This window comes from Hippopotamus amphibius, chromosome 3 (assembly GCF_030028045.1).
Source record: "Hippopotamus amphibius kiboko isolate mHipAmp2 chromosome 3, mHipAmp2.hap2, whole genome shotgun sequence".
Taxonomy (NCBI): Eukaryota; Metazoa; Chordata; class Mammalia; order Artiodactyla; family Hippopotamidae; genus Hippopotamus; species Hippopotamus amphibius.
The window spans coordinates 110,182,867-110,185,220 of NC_080188.1; the positions used below are offsets into that span (position 1 = coordinate 110,182,867).

The following is a 2,354-nucleotide window of genomic DNA, read 5'->3' on the forward strand; positions in this document are numbered from 1 at the left end:
TCATGTTGACTAACACAGACATTGATCACAGTTTCTTGAAAGAATTAATGGAAATAAGCTAGTATGTGTTCACCCAGATTCTTAGTAGAGAGTAGTTTAATTGAATACCTGATTTTTATTCTGACACACTTAATGAATCATATTAAACCTAATCAGTGCCTTGAAAATAATATGATCATCATTCTTCTCAATAAACATTATAAATATAGGCACATACATTAAATCATTTCAAGTGATTTACATATTCTGTCTATTCTGAACTATGGAAAAAAGCAATAATGTCACTGTATTTATTCTCTTGGGACTTTCCAAAAACAAGAACACTGAAATCCTTTGCTTCATCTTATTTTTATTTTGCTACATTGCTATTTACATAGGAAACGTGCTCATCATGGTTTCTATCACATGCAGTCGGCTAACTGAGCAACCCATGCACTTTTTCCTTAATTACCTCTCACTTTCTGACCTTTGCTACACGTCTACTGTGACACCCAAACTGATAACCGGCTTATTGGCAGAAAGGAAGATCATTTCCTATAGTAGCTGCATGACACAGCTCTTTACCACCCATTTCTTTGGAAGCATTGAGATCTTTATCTTCACAGGGATGCCCTATGACCACTGTGTGGCCATCTGTAAGCCCCTGCATTACACCATCATCATGAGCAGATGGAGGTGTAATGCAATCATCATAGCTTGTTGTACAGGGGGATTTACACACTCTGCTAGTCAGTTTCTTCTCACCATCTTCTTACCATTCTGTGGTCTCAATGAGATAGACCACTACTTTTGTGATGTGTATCCTTTGCTGAAATTGGCCTGTTCAAATACACACATCATAGGTCTCTTAGTCATTGCAAATTCAGGCCTAATTGCTTTGGTGACCTTTGTTATCTTGATGGTGTCTTTTTTTTTTTATATGGTACAGCATCAGGGCATATTCTGCAGAGAGCCACAGTAACGCTCTCTCCACTTGCAGTTCTCATATCACAGTCATAGTCCTGTTTTTTGTACCTGCATTATTCATTTACATTAGACCAGCCACAACTTTCCCAGAAGATAAAACATTTGCTCTTTTTTACACCATCATTGCCCCTATATTCAACCCTCTGATCTACACGCTGAGAAACATGGAGATGAAGAATGCCTTGAGGAAAGTTTGGTGTCAGCATATACTCCTGGAAAGCAAGCAACTTTTCTGAAGCTTTTCTGCTTTTCATGCTGTGGTTCCATGAGACCACAACGGTGAATAAGATCCATTCTCATCACCTCTGGATTTACTGCTTAGAGAGAAAATTGGGCAACAGGAAGTATATCCTCTCTGTTGTTTTATTCTTCTATGCTGGCACCTCACCAACAAATTGAACATCATTCTTATTCTTACCCTCTTCCATCTGCCTTACCATTAAGAACTGTGTTCATATGATACAAAATAACCAGACAATATTCTAAAACTAAAAAGTTATATATCTCCTATTTGGCACTGCATTGAAAAAAGATAAAACAGTTCATGCATTTTTTTATACCTTAAAATGCCAAGAAGCTGATTAAGATATTACCTCAGATTTTCAAATTTTTATTCAACTATACATACAGAAAATTGCACATATCACTCATGTATAGCTTATGAATTATCACAAACTGAGCAATTTCATATAATCAGCAACCAGATTGAATCAGAAATTACCAGTACACCAGAACTTCTCCTCATACCCCTTTATAATCACTATTTTCCCTCCAAACCACTAACTTTATGTCTAATATCAATTAATTATACCTATTTTTGTAATCTACAGAAAAATAGCAATAGAGAGTATACTCTTAAGTGTCCATTTTCCCATTATTCTGTTTGTATGTTTTGACATTTCTGATTGTTTTCATTCATCTATAGTATCTCATTGTATGAACATGTGACAATTAATTTATCCATTCTCTTGTTGCTAAGCATTTGGGTCATTTCTTGCTAATAGCTATTATGAGTGATATTGCTTTGAACATTTTGGAATGTCTTTTGCTATATATGTGTCTTCCGTTATTTCTTTTTAATATGTTTTATATTGTAATTAAGAGTTAAAATCTTAAGAAAGCTGTTTGCACCCTTGTATTCATACTTTTTTCTAATATATTATTGACATAAAACAAAATATATTATATTAAAAATAATTATCAGTAGAATAATATTAGGGTGGAAAAATAAAAGGTTTAGAAATATGTGAAACTTCTGACACTTCTAGAATTCGTCGATGGAGTCTGATATATGTTAATTAATGCCAACCAACCTATCAATCACAGGTACAAAGAAGAAAGCTGTTAGAAAGTTAGTTTATACAATGGGGCTCAGAAAAAACTCCCAG

General features: G+C 34.3%; 1 protein-coding gene across 1 annotated transcript; it reads left to right on the plus strand.

Annotated features, from left to right (window-relative positions):
• Positions 1-262: 262 nt before the first annotated feature.
• LOC130850235 (olfactory receptor 4P4-like) lies at positions 263-1,202 on the plus strand. The gene is given in 2 exon segments (XM_057729649.1): positions 263-907; positions 909-1,202. Coding segments are annotated over 2 exon segments (939 nt in total).
• The last annotated feature ends 1,152 nt before the right edge of the window (positions 1,203-2,354 follow it).